General features: G+C 40.8%; 1 protein-coding gene across 4 annotated transcripts in view; it reads right to left on the bottom strand.

Moving 5' to 3' along the window:
* Window positions 1-14,931, bottom strand: part of ATAD2B (ATPase family AAA domain containing 2B) — a 73,752-nt gene extending 58,821 nt beyond the window's left edge. For 2 of the 4 annotated variants that reach the window (XM_087716957.1, XM_087716960.1), the window contains exons 1-5: window positions 14,459-14,929; window positions 7,081-7,235; window positions 2,727-2,773; window positions 2,055-2,208; window positions 1,026-1,128 (exon numbers count right to left, since the gene is read on the bottom strand). In XM_087716957.1, the coding sequence (XP_087573083.1) occupies window positions 1,026-1,128; window positions 2,055-2,208; window positions 2,727-2,773; window positions 7,081-7,235; window positions 14,459-14,650 (651 nt within the window). In that variant the 5' untranslated portion in view covers window positions 14,651-14,929. Of the gene's footprint in view, window positions 1-1,025; window positions 1,129-2,054; window positions 2,209-2,726; window positions 2,774-7,080; window positions 7,236-14,458 lie in introns of all 4 variants that reach the window. The other 2 variants (XM_087716961.1, XM_087716958.1) reach the window with 2 other exon arrangements.
* Between the last annotated feature and the right edge of the window lie 3,542 nt (window positions 14,932-18,473).

Raw genomic sequence — 18,473 nt, 5'->3', positions numbered from 1 at the left:
ATTTTAATAAGAGAGAATCTGCATGTGTGCAAGACAAGAGAGATGCTAAAATCACAGGCTAAACAAATGTAAGTATCTTTATTGGAAATTCCGATCAGAGTACTGAGTGTTCTATCTTAGGAACTATAAAAGAATTCATGGGAGAGTTCAGAAAATAATTCAGTTATTGTATCTATTCGGCACATAGAAATATTTGATTTTATAAGAATGGAGCATCTGTTCTTAGATAAGCCCCCACATCTGGAGACAAGGGAGGCACAATCAGCACTGTAGAACTCACAGCAGCAAGGCACTCTCTGACTAGCTGGTTACAATTCTCTGGCCTTGCCACCATGTGGCAATGTGAGGCACAGGTTGTTGCTGCCCCAAGAGCTGGAATCTACAGAAATGAGCCAGAGACTCAAGAATTCTACCACTCAGAGCCACAGCTTCCCAGCAGCCAATAAGGTAGCTGGGAAGGGCGGGGCTGTTGCAGGCTGGCCAGCTCATAGAAGGGAAAGCCTTGTTGCCTCATCAGCTAGCTTCCATTTATCCACTCATCCACCACAGCCTGTTAGGAGTTGTGCAAGTCTCCAAAGTTGCAACAGACAAGACAGAGGAACTGTTTTTCCTGTTCCTGCGACTTGATTTTGGATATCAGCTACTACTATTTAAAGGAACCTAGGGAGTCATAAGCCCTGAATGCCAACCAGTAAAACATGTATACGTAGATGGACTATTTTACATTAATCATACTGTCTTACAGATGGCTAACTACCATATAATCCACCACAACCCATGTCACTTCTTATGAGTTATTATTGTATTGTTTATGATGATAGTACAGGGTTGAAACTGGTTTTCTCCCTAGCCAGCTGCATTGCTTTCTCTTTACCTTATGTTCCTGTTATAAGGATTGAAAACTGTATACAAAATATTCAAAATTCATTTGATCCACTAACAAGTGCTTTCGATAAGACTATAACATACTCAAGGTTTAAACAAAATGTAAGGAAAAAAAAGATGAGAAGAGAATTTAAACTTACAAATTCAGTATCTGTCCACATACGCAACCGTTCCACTTCACCTGATCGCCTGTTCCGTCTGATGTTAATATTGTCCATTTCCTGAAGAACAGCTTCAGCAGTACTAACATAGAAAATGGTAGTAATTTATTTACTCATTTATATTCTGCCTTTATTATTTTTATAAATAACTCAATACACACAATAGTCCCACCTCCCCCTATTTTCCCCACGACAATAACTCTATGAGTTGACTTGGGCTAAGAGAGAGTGATTGGCCCAAAGTCAATTATGTAACAACTGTCTTGTGATATTGTTAAGTAAATACAATAAGCTGGATCATAATTAAATATGGTTAAAATTAAATAAGTTTCTTGGAAGATTTTGGTCCAGTAAATAAATCTCCTAGTAGAAAACACAAAAAAGTGATTTTTGCATTACAACATTCCTACACCCTTTTTAGAAGGAATCCTCAGTGCCAAAGCAAGTTTTTACTGAATACAAGGAGCTGCCTTTAAAGAAATGAACACTACCACCCTCTTCCCAGCGTGAGCAAATTCATATTTTATCCATGATTTACAGATATAGTTCAGAGGCAAAAATCAAATTAGAAAAAATACGAGTCCAAAGTTTATTCCTATATTTTCCATAATTCCTGAACAAACTCAACTCTTAAAATTCTGGTTCACATCATTTATCGCAGGGATGAAGGTTTCCCTTTCTTGCTGGGAACCTTATTTTTTTTAAATGTAAAGTTTTGCCTCTGAGATGGTGTGACCATAAAGTGGATAAGCTGAAAAATGTCTGATCCATTTGTTTTCTATTCAGATTACATAAAATAAATACAATAAAGTTCTCGGATATTGAAATTGGCTAGCTGAGTAGATTTAATGTTTACACGACATTGTTTGGAAGCTGAATATTCAAGTTAGGGGACATCTTTTTAAATATATAAATAAAATGCTTCTCATGGACTGAAATATAATACAAATATAATGTTAACAATACCATAAAATTATGCACTATTATTATTGCACTATTCCAACATACCTGTTTACCAATTGGTCAAACAGTAAACTCTGATTGAGACTTTCAAATCTGTTTTTTCTAGATCGACAGCTTTTTCTAATTTCTCTGCCTCCATTTATACAGGCATGGTCACCATCTCCCTTTTTTTCTCCTCGAAGAGAACAGCTTTTGAGAGCTGCAAATTTCAAGTTATAATATTAATATTGAGAAATAGTAAGCATTTAGGATGTCTATAACAAGATGCATGGATTGTTGAAAATGTATATCAGTTGGGTTTATATAGCTGTTGTTTTAATGGCATTTACATGAGTGAGCTACCCCAGAATCTTATGATTAGAAAGGTACAAAAATTGTGTCAAATATTTACACGGACAGACATACATAGTAATACTATTTTATCCATAATAAATATTTCAATTTTAATGATAAATGTATATTACTCTGCAGTCTTCATGCCAAATTTGCTTTGAGGGATTTGGGGTGCAGTCTAAATAGAGTAAGAAAATGGAAATAAATGAGGCCAGTTTAACAAGTGGGTATTTGGTCATGAAACAATGAACATAGCTTTTTTTAAAAGACTTTTGCACTGAAAAGAGTAACATAGCATATTGAAGTGTTAGGGAGACAGAAAGAACATTAAAAATATAAAAATGTTAAGCATTAGAATAAGCAATTTAATTTTGAAGTACTTACATAAACTACGACCATTTGGTAGAGTAGCACCAGATTGAGAAGTTAACCTAAGAACAATTTAATTTGGAAAATTAGTTTGTTGCATTAAAATTACAATTCACGTAATATTGCTATTATTTCTATTCTCGAGTGTTACCGTATTTTTCGGTACGCACCTTTTTTCCTCTAAAAAGAGGCTGAAAATCTGGGTGCGTCTTATATACCGAATACAGCAATTTTTTTGCCTCCTGAAGCCCCGCCCCTTCACCAAAATCGCCGTGCATAGCCTTATGGAGGCTTTCAGACAGTTCCTGGGGACTGGGGAGGGCAGAAATGAGCAAAAAAGGGCCATTCCGCCCCGCCCCCAGCCCCCAGCAGCACTCTATAAGCCTCCATAAGGCTATGCATGCAATTTATTTTGACGAAAAAAGGCTTATTTTTGCAAAAAATGGGCTGGTTTTTTGCTTGTTTTTGCCCCCCCCCCCTTGCAAACTCCTCCAAGGCTATTCATGGCTTTATTTTATTTTTATTTTTTTATTTTTTTATTTTTATTTTTGGGGGGGGGGAAAACAGGCGTGTTTTCACGAAAAATGGGTCATTTTGGGGAGGTTTGCAGAGTGCAAAAACTTTTTTTCCCTTTCAGAAAGCTGTTTAGTTAGAGTGGTTGATGAGAATTACATTGATCAAGTACTGTGCCAGCAGAAACAAAGTTTTAGGTGCTACAGGTTGTCAGCTATTTCCTTCTCAAGCACATGGATAAATACACCTGGAAACACCTATCTACCTACTCTCTCTCTCTCTCCCTACCTACCTACTGTATTTCTCTCTCTCTCTCTCTCCCTCCCTCCCTCTATCTACCTATATACTTACCTACCTACTCTATCTCTCCCCCTACCTATCTACTGTATGTCTCTCTATTTTTCTCTCTATCCCTCTACCTACCTACCTATCTACACTCTCTCTCCCTACCTACCTACCTACTGTATTTCTCTCTCTCTCTCTATTTCTCTCTCTCTCTCTATCCCTTTAATCTACCTACCTACCTAACTACCAGGGACGTGCAGTCAGGAGAGGCAGGGCCTCATCACTGTCATGAAAAGAAAAAAAATGTAAAAGGAAAAAGGCTTTTCCTTTTAAAATAAATACCAAAATACCAAAAAAGGCTGAGGTAGTTGCTGCCAGAGTCACAGTGGATGACCCTGCTTAGTGCTTAACTTTTAAAAAGCCTCTTAAAAAAGTGCCCTCTACATGAGGCGGGAGAACCACCTGCCTCATTTAGTCTATGATCACCCGAGCAGAGTTAAGCAAGGGTTAAAAGCCAAAAAATTCTTTATGTAGATGAGGCACATGGTTCTCTCGCCTCCTCTTGTAGAGGGCACTTTTTTAGAGGCTTTTTTTAACAGTTAAACAGAGTCATTCATTGGAGACACTGGCAGCAGTTAATCCAGCCTGATCTCAGCAGGCCTTGCCTTTTTCCTTTTACATTTTTACATTTTCATCATGGCAGGCAAGAGCAGAGTTGAAATCCTCTGTGAAACAGCTGGAAAAGGTATGTGGGTCGGAGGGAGGGGGAGGAATTCAAAATTAATGTAATTTGTAAGTAATTGTATTATTGCAAGTAATTTATTTCTGTGTGTGTCTGTGTGCGTGTGTTTGTTGCTTCACTTCACTCAAACAAACTCAATTTGAGAGAGTTTGAGAAGAGAGGAAAGGGGGTAGGAATCAGAGAGGCAGGGAGGGCAGCTTGTTTGAGAAGAGAGGGGCAGCCTTGTTTGAGAAGAGAGGGGCAGCCTGCCAGCAGAGGCGGGTCTTTTACCCGCCTCTGCTGGCAGGGTAGCACTTTCTTTTGCCGCCTGGTTCTGCGCAAGGGGCTCTGTCCGGTGTCTCCTTGCCTGCTGTGCCCCCCTTCCCTTTCTCCTCTCCCCCCACCGGGAGCCCCATCCTGCTCCCCCCTTTCCTCCTCCTCCTCCTCTCCCCTTTCTTTGCCGGCTGCAACTGAGCGAGGAGGCACCGCGGGGCCAGGCCCCTCGCACCTGCGTCCAGCCCGCTGGAGCTCACCGCGCCAGGGGAAGAATGAGACCCTGTTGTCCCGCAGAGCCTGCCGCCACTTGAGCAGGGAGGACGAGGAGAAGAGCGGTGAGGCCTTGTGCCAGCCAGGTGGGGAGTAGGTCGGGCGGGGGTGGGTGGGCTGGCTGGCTGGGGAGTGGGGATCATGGCCACTCAGGTGGCCCCCGCAGCCAGCAGCTTAGGTGTCCCGGCTCCGTCCGAGCTGAAGAAAGCGGAGGTGCAGCAGCATCCAAATGCCCTGCCGCTGTGACCGACATAGGGCAGCATTTGCCCGCTTGCCTCACCAACCATAAACCTCACCACACGTCACTGCTAACTACTCTCTCTCTCCCTACCTACCTACTGTATTTCTCTCTCCTTCTCTCCCTCTCTATCCCTCTATCTACCTACCTACTTTTTTTAAAAAAATGCCTCTGCAAAACCTGGGTGCGTCTTATACTCCAGTGCGTCTTATACTCCAAAAATATGGTATATATTGGACATAAACTGTTACAATTTCAACTCTGCAAGTGATATGAAAACTATTTATATCCCAACTGTGTATTTTAAAGGGCCAGTTTCCAAGCGTCCAAACTGTGGCCATGTAACTGCGGCGTGTGTGTGTGCGCGCGCATACACATGATGTCAGAATTTAAAAAGCAGACAATAAGCAGCTTTTCATGGGTCTGCCATAACTTTGGTAATTAAGCAACTCAACATAATTTGAGGACTTCCTGTACCCTCTTCCCAGTTTAACCTCCATGCCAATACTACAGATGAATAGGCTAGTTTTAAGCTGATGTTGCCATTGTAAGTATTACTGCAATCAAAACAAAAGAGAAAGAGAAAGAGAAAGAGAAGTGAATGTGTCATCTTTGGGTATTCTTGCCACAGAAATCAGGAAACACACACACACACACACACACACACACACACAAACAAAATGTGCCTCTTCAGAAATATACAGAATATAAACAAATTTTGAAAAATTCAGGATTTAGAGCTCATCATAGAAATAAGAGCTTTTAATTTTTCCTTTCCAGAGACCAAGTACTAATTGTATTTTTAAATGTATAATTATAGAATTCTTGCCTAAAACATATGAATGCTGACTTTTTAAAAAGGAGGGGGGGTAGATTTTCTCATGTTTCTCTCTTGGGGGCAAGTGTATACATCACCACCACCATCATTATTCAAACTACTTCTCTCAGCAATAAAACAACAAAATAGAAGGATATTTAGATATATCTAATTAGCATAAATAATATGGAAATTATTTATCAAAATAAATAATATTTAACAGTGCTATTTTTAAAAACATCTATGAGCCTTTCACTTCTAATTTTACACCATTCATGTTTAAATGTTCAGAAATAATGGAAATTCCATTAGGCATGATGGTCCTCTTGAAATGGACATTGTCTCATTTCAGCTTTTAAAGTGGGGAATCAGAAATATTTATGAAGTTCCAGATACCTAATAGAATAATTTTAACAATTTATACATTACCTCTATAAACTCTATACTTTGTTTTGTTTTTGTTTAAAGTAACATTGGTTCTCTACCCTACAGAACAAGTAACACATGCTGAAAAGAATCATAAATAATATGTGGTCAATTCAACTCCAAAGCCTAATTTGTGTGTGTTACATTGGTTAAACTATGTAATTGTTGGGGAGCAATCTCACAGGTCAAATTTGGAGTTAACAGCAAAAAAAAGCTATTAATTTGTAGCAGAAATAAACATGGCTAATTCTTTCTATTGCTGAAGAAAACATGGAACTAGTTAAACTTATTAACATAATGCTATATGCATGGAACAGACAAAACTGTACTATAATCACAAGGAATTCCAGATGTCTTAATGTAAGCAACAGATGGGATTGCTCTTTTTCTTTCCCACAAACAAAATTTGTCATCTGAAATAAAGTTTGGAGTGGGGGGAGAGAAGGGAGGAAGCGGGAACAAGCTGTACCTCATGCACTTATGCATGAAGTCAGAATATCTGGCTAAAATCAGTTAGTAATGATGAATTACACATGATGAGAAAGATGGGATGGGAGTGTAACACCCCAAATTTAGTTTTCCCTTTCTCTGAAGCATACAATAGATTTTAGTACATAGGCTGGAATAGAACCCAATATAAGGAGGCTATTTTAAGCAGCAGAAACATTTATTTTAAGGGAGTAAAGATTTTGCATTAATCAATAATTTAAGATGTTTAAGAAAATGATCAAAACTGTGTATGTATGAGTACATGCGGATGTGCGCGTGCACACACATACGCAAACACACACAGACTGGTTTTTAAAATCTTTAGTATGCTTACCGGGACTGACCAGTTGAGACACTCCATTCCTCCCGCTGTCCAGTATTGCGAGATTTTGATTTGTCTTTGCATACAGAATCAGCATGTTTCAAGGTACGTTTGGCTGGAGGAGATATGTGACTATCACTCAAACTACCATCACTACCATCATCTCTCTAGAGAAAAAAAAAAAGCAAACAGTTAGTAGTCTCATTCATGACACCGTTCAAGATAAATATTCTCCAATTCAGGAGAAGGGGGAAGAATTGGTCCTTATTCAGATAATAGCAATCATCTTCACCTGAAAAGTATAAATCTAATTCTAGAAAGGAAGTATGAGAGAAATTGAGGAATATTACTATACCTTTTTCTGGGGATTAAATCAGATTTGAGCTTATTTATTTTGTATTTATATCTCACAACGATCAAATGCATCTCTTAGTGATTTACAAGATATGTGGAAAATTACTGAAACATCAACAGTAGCCTAATTTTAAAATGTTTACTATCAATAAAACATAATGGACTCTTATGTTGAATCAATATAGGCATTAATGACTAATTTTGCATTATAAATGCACTACAGAATTTTCTTAATGCAATCAGGAAGGGAGCCAATCTGATTTCCACTGTAAGTGGTCCAAAAGCCAACATTTATATTAACAAATATTTTATTATTATTACTTCAATTTATACTTTATCACTTCAGCCCTAGGGCACTCAAAGCCACTCATACAGCCTAAAAATGAAAATGAAAACCAATTTAAACAAGTAGCTTAAATGAACAATTAAAATGACTTGAAACATGAATTAAAGAATGATATAAAGAATATCAAAATTGAGAATGATCACACTAAGCCAATAAAATTTAAATTACTGCAATTGATTTTAGGACATGTTTCCTATATTGAGTTTTATGGTGTTAACTCACTATATATTTGACTTTTACTTTACACTTTTTCTAAGTTTCATACTTATGTATAGAGAAGGAGCTCTCTTCAAAAATATCTGATATCCAATTTAGAGTTTGAATGCAGGTGATAAACAAATTTTCCAGGAGGATTGCTTTCTTATTTCCCTCAATAAGAATGCACAGGACAACTTTGAATAGTTTGGCTGGTGGAAGTCTTGCCCTTGTGAGAAAGTATCACACTAAAGAAATTGTTCCAGGCAAATACAAGCAGAAAGTCAGGAGTCCTTGCCCTGTCTTGGTCAGAACTTTCCCCCCATATTTCAGTAACAAGAAACTATGTCTCCCCACAAATAATTACAGGTAGTCCGCAACTTACAACCATCTATTGAGCAACTGTTTCCTGTCACAACAGCACTGCAAAAACTGTCCTTGCATTTATGACCATCACAACGTCACTATGATCCCATAATCAAAATTTGCACCTTTCTCAGCTGGCTTCTAACAAAATCAATGGGGGGTGAGCTGGATTTGTTTAATGTCACTTAACAAATGCAGTGATTTGCTTAAAAGCGTGGCAAAAAAGGGTGTGAAATTGGCTGTGATTCACTTAATAACAACCCTGCTTAGCAAATTGGGAATGTTGGTCCCAATTGTGGTTGTAAATCAAGGACTATCTGTATATCATGGACCAAGACTTCTCTCCATTATGCTCCAAACCCTTGATATCACCAGCCCACAAAACAAGTAGAGGAGCTGATCAACAGCATTTCTCCACTTCATTTACAGACACGCTGTCACAGGGCCTCTGATGTGCATAGAATGGTGTTTCTGAATGCAACACAGGAAGTAAAATTGTGTGTGACCGTACAAAACATATATAAAATAAATCCCTGCATTTTTTTTCAGCAATTATGCAGGTTGTTTGTATCATTCCATACAAGTTACTACTTTCAGAAACTTCAGATATATTCCATAAAATAAGAAACAAGAGTTCTGGAAGAAAAATAACTATATATTAAATATTAAATAATGGCCAAGTCACACCCTACTTTGTACACAAAGGTGTGTCTATACTGTTAATAACATACAAAATGCTGGGATTCAATCCTGTGAGAGTTCTGAGTAATTTCTATTCTATGTAGAAACTGAAGCTACACAACTGGTTTGAAACCTGTTTCAGTGGTGTGGGAGAGCTTAACTAGATAAAGCAGACAAGGCAAAAACAATACAGCATCATTGCCTGAAGTCATTAAGCAAGCAATTTTCAATGTAATGTAATTAACACCAATAAGAGTGAGATTAAAAGGACGTAACCTTCCAATAGCTTCAAGAGATATTTCTTCTTTATTTCAATGACTATTTCAAGACTGCTTAGTAGGCACATTCATCTTCTAAAGGCTCTACCAAATAAATAGGGGGATACTAGATATAAAATTGTCAAATTCAATTTAAGTAAGAACTGAAAGGCTTGGACTTTTTTGGATGAAGTTATCTCCCAAAACTCAGAGTATAAAGGCAATGACAAAAATTTAGGTCGTGTACAATAATTTTACCCAAGTCAGGCAAATATAGGTTTAATATTTTTTTTCTGAATAAGAAAAAATTGAAGATGCAGACTTTCTATCCTCATTGCAACCCACCCCCTAAAAACATTAGAAAGAGAACTATACAGCACTAGTGAATGTTATAGAGCTATGATGGGAAAAGAAAAGGGAAGGGGACATTTTCACAAAAATCTACTTGAAAAAAGGGTATTTCTTCATACCTCTATAACGACTTCCAGTCTTTCTGTAACACATTTTGAGAGCACCTGAGAAATCATTGAAGAGGAATAACATACATTTCTCTATCAAGGTTTACTAGTAAACCACTGCTTTTTACCATTCAAAATTACAACCACCTCCCACAGGATCCTTACAGGGCTGTGTTGAGTCCACTAATATTCACTTTGATAACCCACAACTTCTGTGCCAAATCTGCTATGAATCATATTGTGGAAGTATGCGAATGATACGGCAGTGGTGGGTCTTATCCAGAACGACAGTGAAGATGGTTATAGAGAAGTGGTGTAGGCTCTGGTGGACTGGCGCAATAAAAGTAACCTGGTTCTAAATTTAGAACATTTAGAACCTAAACCAAAGGAGATGATTGTAGATTTTAGAAAGAGCTGGCATAGTCATATTCCATCAGTATAAAGGATGCAGCTATAGAGGTTATTAGTAATTATTAATTAGTTAGTAATTAGTAATTGCTAACATTATTAGTAATAAGTATCTGGGGGTGCAGATAACTATCTGAACTGGTCTCTCCACACATCATCCTTAGTGAAGCGTGCAAACTAGTGTCTGCATTTCCTGCATCGGATGAGGAGAGCATATCTTTCTCCTTCTGTCCTGGCCACTTTTCACAGAGGCAAACTACATCACTGTTTGTTTTGATGGCAGCAGTGCCTCAGAGACTCCATACAGAGAGTGGTAAGGACACCCAAGAAGATTATAGGAAGCTCACTTCCTGTAATTCAAGATATTGCTTATAAGCGTTATGCGCTTAGAGCTCAAAGCATTGTTAGAGACCCCACACACCCACTTTGCGTTCTGTTACTGTTGCTCCCCTCTGGGAGGTGGTTTTGGAATATTTCTAGCAGGACTACCAGATTCTGTAACTGCTTTGTTCCCTATGTCATCCATCTGGTAAATTCGCAAAAATTGTTTTTCTCACCATGTACATGTATAAATCCAAACTAGACTGTGTTGTTTCTCTGTGTCTGTACATGTGGTTATATGAATAATTTTGTGCTTGTTTGTTTGTTTGTACCTGTTTATGTAGTGTATATTGGAGGTGATGACCCTTTGAGAACTGTATGCACCGAAATTTCATTTTAATGTATGCTGATTAGTGTACATTCAAAGTGACAATAAAGTAATTCTAAGCCTCAGAAAGAACACTTTATGAACCATAAAGCACTTTTAGCCATCATAAAACTTCACATTATTGTACAGTTCCCCCCCCCTACACACAAAAAAATCACATGACTGCATTTTGGGCCAGTCACTTTCTCTCAGCCTACAGGAGACAATGGCAAACCACTTCAAAAAAACACCTTGCCAAGAAAACAGCACAGACTTGTCTAGGCAGTTTCTGAGAATCAGACAGGACTAAACAGAAGGGCCAAAAAAGGAAATTAACTAAGAACCCTCTATAAGGCCACAGTAAAGAGTACTCTAGGCCAGTGTTTCTCAACCTTGGCAACTTGAAGATGTCCGGACTTCAATTCCCAGAATTCCCCAGCCAGCGAATGCTGGCTGGGGAATTCTGGGAGTTGAAGTCCGGACATCTTCAAGTTGCCAAGGTTGAGAAACACTGCTCTAGGCATCTAAGGTACAAACATGCTCAGATTTAGACTGAATGAGCAGATCCAGTTAAGGTGAGAGAAGAAACATGGTTTTTCTTGGTTACATGGCAGGAGCTCATAACTCCAGAGAAAATGGACAGCACACTTGGAACTGTTAAGCTGGTCACTTGTTTGTTACTTTTTGCCTACCCTGGTTTTATGAAATTGGCTCAGGAAATTAAATGCATTTGGGTCCATGCTGTGGTATTGGCTTCTCTGAAAGATTAAGTGGTTCCATCAGGCTTTTAAGTAGTCATGCACTCTTCCTTCAAAAACTAATCACTGAACTCAATCATCCTGGATAATATTGATTCAGTTTTCAATCTTCATCTTTAGGGGAAGACCACTGAATAGTGGTAAAACTGCAGCTACAGAGGATCTTAGTTTTAATAAATTATCTGGATCCTTTCCAAGTCTGTGCCCATTGACTGTTGATGATCTGCAGTAGAAGTGAGGTAGGAGTGGTGCAACAATTACCTCCACTAGACCGACTAGATCCCACAGATTAGGCCTCCTCCGAATTCCATCCGCCGGCCAGTGTCAACTGGCGACTACCCGGAGGAGAGCCTTCTCTGTGGCTGCTCCGACCCTCTGGAACGAACTCCCCGTGGAGATTCGAACCCTCACCACCCTCCAGGCCTTCCGCAAAGCCCTTAAGACCTGGCTGTTCCGACAGGCCTGGGGCTAAAGAACCGTTGCCCCTGCCTCGAATGGTATGACTGCTGTGTGTTTTAAACCATGTATTGTTTTGTGTCGTTTTTTAACTTTGTCTGTAACCCCCCTTCCCTGGTTTTTGAGTTGTGAGCCGCCCTGAGTCCCCTTCGGGGGGGGGAAAAGGGCGGCATATAAATAAAATCAACATTCAACAATAATGGGCTTCTTAGATCTCTCAGTGAATATCATCCTCAGACCATGAAAAGAGTGAGATTTGGAACACAATAATACCATAGTTCTCCTCTGTGGCCAGTTGTCGTTAGTGTTAGTAAATAGGGAGACTAGAACCCCCAATTTGTGAGGTACCTCGGAGATCAATGCTCTCACCCCTACTGTTTAACTATACAAGGGCATCAAGAAAGATCTGAGGTCAGGTATTAGCACTACATTGATGATACTGATTATACATGTCAACTACTGGACTATTAAGCAATGGTGGTCTAAAATTTTCACAAATAAAAATTAATTGATCAATTAGTATGCAATGCATCCATCCCATTACTTTTTAAGCTCCAAACGCTTATTTCTATTGTGCAATATCAGAATATTCATGACTGCACTATGAAATATCACATGTAATGTGATATGTACTTAGTTTAGAAATCATTGAAGTACTTTCAGTGCACAACAGGTTTTAGCCAAATGTAACTGTCAAGTGAGTTACTACTTTTTCAAAACCATTGCCAAAGTAACCTTAAGATTTTCCAGGAAATTGACAACAAAAACAGATCCTCACTGTTGCCTATGTTTGAGTGGAGGTTGCAGACACACTGGCCCCTCGTTATAACACACAGGAGAGCTTTTAAATTCTCCCAATGTTCTGCAAGATTGAAATAGCATATGAATTCAGTATGCGAATGGCGCTGAACTATATGATTCACACTGTTAACATACACATGAAAAAAAAATTAAAAGCAATTATTTTTAAAAGTCCACCAAGAAATCACTTATCCTGTTTTTCAACAAGGTAAAGAAATGAGACCTGCATCCAAAACTGTAAAACATTCAATTAAAATGTATAAAATAATCTGAAACATGAGATTATCACATTCACTTGTAAGTCTATTTATTTATTTCAAACAGACTGAAAAGCATACAAGTAGTCCTTGCCTTAACAATTCATTTAGTGACCATTCGAAGTTACAACAGCACTGACCATTTTTCATACTTATATGACTGCAGCATCCCCATGGTCGCATGATCAAAATTCAGGCGCTTGTCAATTGACTGATACTTATGACAGCTGCCGTGTCCCAGGGTCATGTGATCACTTTTTTGTGACCTTCCGACAAGCAAAGACTGTGGGGAAGCAAGATTCATTTACCATGCTTAACCGCAGTGATTCCCTTAACCACCGAGGCAAGAAAAGCCATAAAAACGAGCCAAAACTCACTTAATAACCATCTCAATGTTGGCTCATTGTGGTCATAGTGATGTCTGAAAAAAGATTCCAAACATAACAGCGTTTGGGGGAAAACAGAAAGTCTTCCAAATTACTTAAAGTTGGTGCAGTTTTAAGTCACTTGTGTTTTTCTTTCAAATGGCACTTCCACTTTCAACCAGGGAGGGAGCTCTGCTCCAAACCCAGCTGGCTGCCTGGCACAACAGACACAGAAATGTGGGTGAAAGAGAGAGAGAGAGAAACCCACACATATTCTTGTAGCGCTGTCTTGTCAATTGTTCAAAGCCAGACAAATCCCCTCTTTTTGCGCAAACCTCTCCCCTCCGCCACCGCTCTTCGCCCGCGCCAGGCCGTCCCTTTTTTGCCTCTCCTTCTCCTCCTCCCGCACTTGCAACGACCGCCAGCCTCTTCTTTTTTTCCGGCTACACTCAGGCTCTCTTAAGCCGCCCTACCTCAAATGACCTCCCTCGCAATCGCAGCCCGCCTCCCTCTCCTGCTTCCCCCCCCCCTTCTCTCCCTGAGCGCAGCGCTCCCTCGCCGCTCACGTCTCCCACTGGCAAACATTCCCCAGCGCTTGTCCGCCACAACCACCAGCGCTCTCCAACCCGAGGGCGTCCTTTTCCAAGTCAAGACACCCCCCCTCCGTTTCCCCCCTCCTCCCCAACCCCCCCCGCGGGGCTTCGGAAGCCCCTCATCCACAGCGGGAGAGCCTCTTCTCCCTTCATACCACCGTTCAAGCAGGAGCCCCCCTTTCTTTCCCGAGCCAGCCGCTGACACTCCAACCTTGACGGCCGCCCCAAGACAATGAGACGCCGCTCCGCTCCTCTTGCGGCGGCGGCGGCGGCGACCCCTTCGCCCCCAACCACCACCACAAGCCGCCCGTCAAATGACTGGAGCCGCCGAGCTCTTCGGACTCTCTTCCAAAAGGCCCCGCTTGTCCCGTCAAGCCCACCCCTCTTTCTCGCCCTCGTCGGCTTACCCGGACCGAGTCCTCATCCTGACCGGCCGCCGCTGCCGCCGCCGCCGCGGCTGCCGTTGCCGCTTTGGCACTAGTCCTAGACAAGCGGGTCCTGGATGAGATGAAATGGCTGCTGGACCCCGGGACCACCGCCGCCGCCGCCGCCTTCCCGGAGAGACGCTGAGATTGGGAGCTCTTTCGGGTGTTCACCATGGCCTCACTGCAGCCACCCCGGGAAGGGCGGCGCTGCCGCTGACTCCACCGCCTCTGCTGCGAGGAGCGACGCTGCCGCTGAGCCGAAGGACAAGAGCCCGAAGGCGCGGAGCGCTGCTGCTGCTGCTGCTCCCCCTCCTCGTTCTCAGCTCAGTCACCCACCACTAACTGGCCGCCATTACTCGTTCTCTCGTCCCTTTCTCTCCTCGGTCACGGCGAAGCCTCCCGCTTCCACTGCGGGGCGCTGCTCCGCCGCCGCCTCTCATAGGGCCGCCTCTTCTTCCACCTCCTCCCTACACCTGGCAACATAGAGCTGGAAAATGATGAGAGCGTGACATGCAGCCTGAATTTCCGGTGGAGGTTAGAAGCCGTCATAGGACGGGAGTGTCTATGAGCCCCGGTGGTGCCTCTCTAGATTCTTTCATCTCTATGGTGGTTCTCTATACTATACTGTACTGTACTTGTTACATCGGCGGCTAAAAGGGGGGAAACCAAGTCAAGTTTTAGGCCGGAAGTGCCTGTAGGGAACGCTCTGATGTTTTCTATGCGTGATGCAATACATGCGGCGCTGTGCAAGGGCGTGCTCTATGGTTGTTTTAAACGGGGAGGGGTTAATGAAGGTGAGGGAGGCGGGAGCCTCTTGGGAACTGAACGAAACTGGGTTTCAGAAATGGTAACTAACTGTGATTCAGTATTTACTTTTCTCGGAATGGAGAAAGTGCAGAATCCGATTAAAAAAGATGTCTTCTTAGAAAATCATGTTTTTACTCCGTAAGTAACTCAACACGTTTCATTCCATTCCATTCATTCCATAGGAAGGATTGTCACCTGTAGAGTAGCGAAGTTTATAGCTCGATGTTTGTGCTTCTTGCTAATTAACCTGAAGTAATGTGTTGCTCTCCCCGAAATGTACTCACAAAATTCTGCCTGGAAAACCCCAGTCGAATATATTTTGTTTTCCAACTTAAATGGATACATTATACAAAATATGCATATGTATTCAGCTAAGTTTCTTGAATCTTAAAATTATGCGAAACTTCTGCTTGTTCATACAATACACTAAGCCAAGATACTTCCAAATTGTGCTTGTTTTTGTGATTTAGCACATTGCATTAATCCATCTGATTGTGGTTTATTCAAAAACCATACATTGCTTAATGCTTTGGGTGAATGTAGCCAAATAAGGCAACCGTAATTTTGTAAGCCTGCTAGGAGAAACTGGTGAGGCATGGGTTTGTTTACAGGATTGGTGAATGGCCTAGTTCCTTTTCTTTAGAAGGATTAGCTGATTGCTATCAACAGCAGGCTTTGAATGAGGAATATCTGTGTTCATGGGAAGGTTTTCTTTCCCCATTTTCAGTAGGAATAGGGTCACCACACAACTGTTCAAATAACTTATTTGGAGAGCAGGCTGAGAAAAGGGGGAGAATGGGGCTATTATTTCCTGATACTTCTAATGACTGAGTGAAGTACATTCCAACTTCTGTAAATTGGGTAGAAAACAGTACATTGAAGAGAATAAATCAATGACACACCATCTGTATTACACCAAGAACACAATAAAAACAAAATAATATAATAGAACAAAAGACCTTTCACTACTACAGTATAACATTGCAAAATTACAACATTCCACTCCCAAGACCTGATGGAATATTTATATTTTAATAGCTTTCCTAAACTGGAAGGAAGGGGCCATCCAGTTATCTGGAGGAATTAATGTTCTACAGAAGGGGGGGGGGGGGAGAAATTGACAAGCTTCATGGTGAAGTGGATATGGCATTCCCTGAACAAAAGGACTTGAAGACAGCCAATTTACCAGATCTGGTTGGATGGGCAAATACTATTGAGAATATATAATCCTACACTTATTCATGTGCTGAATCATGGAGGTGATAACTAACACCTTGAATTGCATACATAAAACGGTTCCACCACAAATCCGCGAAGCCCTTATCCGCGGAGACATAAGCGCGAAGACTAATTCGCGCCGTTCTAAGCGCTAAGGAAAAACGTGACCCTACCGCGATGACATAATTGCGGAGGGCAAATTCGCGCATTCCCAAGCACTCAGTACCCTAAACCTAACCCTAAAACAAACCCCTAAACCTAATCCTAACGCTTACCTTAATTGAAGTCGGCTTTCTGCCGCGGCGCCATTTTAAAGCGCCCTTTTGTTGCCGCGCTGTTGTTGCGGCAGTGATGATGTCGCGGCTTTAGCGCCGCGATTTTATCACCGCGATTTTGACGAGCGCGGTTTTGTCGTGCCACGACATAAAACAACTGGAAAATCTGAAGTCACCCATATTTCGGACCTGTAGTTTCTAAATTACCTTCAATGACAATCCCACATAGAACACATTGAAGCAACAGTTGTAAATGACAGCTGATGGAGATATGCAAAAGTTGTCCTAATCACAGCTACCACCTGCTGATTGAACAAGAGCTGTGAATCTAGGAGGGTCACAGTGTTACTAGTCAATTCCACCAAGGACTATGAGCCCATCTTGAATTCATGTCCAGAATGTTCTGATGTCTATATCATGTCTATTCATGTTCTGAAATCAAAACCACTCCATCTTGCTTGGATTATAACTGAACCTTTCCTACACAACCCAAGCCTAATAGTCATCAGACCTCTGGTGACCCCTCAATGTCAACAATTATTTGATGTAATGCCAAAGTTGTGTTATTAAGTGTCATCAGTTGGGCTAGACAACAACCTCACTCAGTGGCTTAAAATCTGAGTAAAATAGAGTGAGGAGAGCATTTGTCTCTGCAGCATTATACAGCTGAAGAACATTGGGTCTGATCTCTACCATTGATTGGAACTCTCCGTTTACTTAAGAGGCAGAATTATTGAATAGTAGTGCTACCCATTTCCCACTTTCAGAGGCTGTCCAAAACAATACATATACAGGTAGCCCTCAATTTATGATCACAATTGAGCCCAAAATGTACATCGTTAAACAAGACAGTTAATAGCAATAGCACTTAGACTGATATATCGCTTCAAAGTGCTTTATAGCCCTAAGCAGTTTACAGAATCAGCATATTATCCCCAACAATAATGAGGTTTGCCCCCATTTTACGACCTTTCTTGCCACAGTTGTTCAACAAATCACCAAAATTGTTAAGTTGATAACAATTAAGTTACTAATTGTTAAGTGAATGCGGCTTCCCCATTGACTTGGCTTATCAGAAGGTCACAAAAGGTGAAAATGAACTCAGAATACGGCAACCATCATAAATACATTCCAGTTGCCAAGGGGCTGAATGTCAATCATGTAACCTTGGGGATGCTACAACAGATGTAAATGTGAAAAACAGTCATAAATCATCCAGTGCTATTTTAACTTCAAATGGTCACTAAATGAATGGTTGCAAATTGAGGACTACCTGTATTCATCGCCCTGTGTGTATATGCAGATAATCTGTTTCCTGCAGGGCATGTTGCAGTTGCAAAGTTGGTCCTGAAGAATCCTAGAAAACTTTCTGTAGCTACAGTGAACTTTGGTACCTCTGTCAGAATCTCTTAAAACTACTTATTCTCATTTTATATCTATCTATCTATCTATCTATCTATCTATCTATCTATCTATCTATCTATCTATCTATCACACACATATATATACATGTAGTCCTTGAGTTACCACCACAGTTGAGGCCAAAATTTGTGTTCCTAAGTGAAACATTTGTTAAGTGAATTTGTCCCATTTTACAACTTTCCTTGCCACATTTGTTAACTGAATCGCTGCAGTTGTTAAATTAGTAACACTGTTGTTAATTGAACCTGGTTTCCCCATTGACTTTGCTTGTCAGA

This window comes from Thamnophis sirtalis, unplaced genomic scaffold (genome assembly GCF_051295495.1).
Source record: "Thamnophis sirtalis isolate CommonGarterSnake01/CBP01778 unplaced genomic scaffold, rThaSir2_p1.2 scaffold_5, whole genome shotgun sequence".
Taxonomy (NCBI): Eukaryota; Metazoa; Chordata; class Lepidosauria; order Squamata; family Natricidae; genus Thamnophis; species Thamnophis sirtalis.
This window is presented reverse-complemented; position numbering and strand designations above follow the sequence as displayed.